Genomic DNA, 2,473 nt, shown 5'->3' with positions numbered 1-2,473 from the left:
CACCTTCCAGCTGAACGTTAGGTTAGGTTAGGTAAGGTTAGGTTAGGTTAGGTAAGGTTAGGTTAATGTTAGGTTAAGGTTAGGTTAGGTTAATGTTAGGTTAGGTTAGGTTATGTTAGGTTAGGTTAATGTTAGGTTATGTTAGGTTAGGTTAATGTTAGGTTAGGTTAATGTTAGGTTAGGTTAGGTTAGGGTTAGGTTAGGTTAGGTTAGGTTAATGTTAGGTAAGGTTAGGTTAGGTTAGGTTAGGTTAATGTTAGGTTAGGTTATGTTAGGTTAGGTTAATGTTAGGTTAGGTTAGGTTAGGTTAAGGTTAGGTTAGGTTAACGTTAGGTTAGGTTAGGTTTGGTTAATGTTAGGTTAGGTAATGTTAGGTTAATGTTAGGTTAGGTAAGGTTAGGTTAATGTTAGGTTAGGTTAGGTTAGGTTAGGTTAAGTAAGGTTAGGTTAATGTTAGGTAGGTTAATGTTAGGTAAGGTTAGGTTAATGTTAGGTTAGGTTAGTCTCACCCGATGCTGCAGGGACGTTACCCTTTTATCCACCAGACTGGAAACAACACTCAGTCACCAAGCCAGGCGCCTCTCACCATGGGCAGTTCCCAAGTAGAGTAAGGTCCAGACCCTCAAAGATATTGGTTTCAGAACCCACGCTGTGCATCAAGATGAGCCTGACTATTTCAGTACCTCTAAACTTCAGCTACAAACAGGCTCCTTCCCTATCAGAGAGATGACTCTCCAAGTCCTCAGAGGTAAACCAGGGTCAGAGAACCAAGGCCACTACCTTCACCTGTAGCACACTGTACCTGACCCGTATGGCCCCGCCCTCCTGCAGGAGGTGGAGCCACAGGAAAGTGAAGTCATTCAACTCATTAGGGCTGAGGTCCAGTCACCAGCTATTCACCTCCCACCAAGAGCTGGTTCCAGGGAGGGGTCCTGGTGACCCACCTTGTGTTGAGGGACAAGGAGCATTGAACCGCTCTTTGTCTGGATGTGGACCTTGGACAACCAGTCCAGGGAGACCCTACCAGGGGTGACAGCATAGCTCCTAGCATCAGTCATCATCCACCACCATAAGGTGACAATTCACAGAGGAGAGCTTTCAGTTAGATCACTACAATACAATAAGACATAAAGGAGCTAAAATGTTTTATCACAATAATTCTGCCTTTTGATTCATGTCTGTACGCTAAACAATGATTTTTTGCTTCAAAGTTTTTTACGTCCTTTGACATATTAACCATTGTTAGCATCTGATTGGCTGTTGCTTGTGTTCAGTGACAGTGGCCATGTTAAGCTCCACCCCAGCCTGTTCTTACTGCTGCTGGTTCTCAGCCGCCTCTATCCTTCACCCATGGATGGATCCTCTTCACCTCTAAGTCTTGGTCCATTTATCCCTTTAATTATCAGGTAGGTGTTACACACACACTCACAGGTTTGTTTTTATATCCCTGTGGGGAACATGTCCTGTAATAACACATGAACATGTCCAGTGATAACACATGAACATGTCCAGTAATAACACATGAGCATGTCCAGTAATAACACATGAACATGTCCAGTAATAACACATGAACATGTCCAGTGAAGTTCGTCCTGTTGTAATGTTGATGTTGTCACTTTGTGTTTGGCAGATGCGGTTCCTCTGCTGTATATCGTACCAGAGAAATGGCTGCTYGTGCCCTGGTCCCCTTTGTTTTCCTCACTAAGGTCCCCTCTGTTGTCCTGTCCTTAATACAGGATCTCCCAACAGAACCGGGACCCCAGATCCAACAGAACCACATCCATGGAACCCTGCTGCAGGTCTGCTCACATAAAACAGTTATCCAGAGAATTATACATCATTCAGACAGAGAGAAGGTTCTGAATGTGCTCATAGTCCCAACATCAATCAGAACCTGKTCTATTTGATGGATTTTAGGGTGTATTCACACCAGGAAAGTCCTTTGGTCCACTGGTTTGGTCCGGACCAAATAGCAGACTTTATTTTTTTCCTTTGGTGTGATTTACATTCACATTGTGCTTTTTGCAAGCAGACTATAACTTACATGAAAGCCATGCAGGTGACGGCCATTGACAGGACAAAAGGTTGTCTACAAAACATTTTGGTTGTCCAAAAAACTCTCAATAAAAATGTAATTTAATAAGTAGGCTATATTATTCTGTAGATGATATTTTTGTCTCTTTTTCAAAGAAGAGGATGAGGAGGAAGTTTTACTCACGCAGCTCCTGAAACTGTCAACCATACTATGATTAGTATATAGTAAACTTTATCTACAGACATCAACATCCATCAGCTTTTTGCTTACAGGTCAAACATTTTTATTTAAATAGGAGTAAACTTTGTACATGAGCTTATTAAAGTGTAACTTACCCCCCTTGTGAAAACATAACTCCGCCCCAAGGCGAAATTTGAAAAATGCATCAAAGTGGGTAGGGGAGGGGGTGTGGGTGGGGAAGGGGGGTTAGGGAGCGGA

General features: G+C 42.7%; 1 protein-coding gene across 1 annotated transcript in view; it reads left to right on the top strand.

The window, feature by feature from the left end:
- The window catches only part of LOC106536839 (thyroid adenoma-associated protein homolog), a gene marked incomplete at both ends in the record, with an annotated part of 21,728 nt that overhangs the window by 3,010 nt on the left and 16,245 nt on the right, over positions 1–2,473 (top strand). The window contains 2 exon segments of the mRNA XM_014034174.1: positions 1,275–1,406; positions 1,631–1,799. Of these exon segments, the coding sequence (XP_013889628.1) occupies positions 1,275–1,406; positions 1,631–1,799 (301 nt within the window).

The sequence above is a fragment of the Austrofundulus limnaeus genome, unplaced genomic scaffold, assembly GCF_001266775.1.
Source record: "Austrofundulus limnaeus strain Quisiro unplaced genomic scaffold, Austrofundulus_limnaeus-1.0 Scaffold1999, whole genome shotgun sequence".
In the NCBI taxonomy this organism is placed as follows: Eukaryota; Metazoa; Chordata; class Actinopteri; order Cyprinodontiformes; family Rivulidae; genus Austrofundulus; species Austrofundulus limnaeus.
Note: the sequence above shows the minus strand (reverse complement) of the source record. Positions and strands in the feature narration are given on the sequence as shown.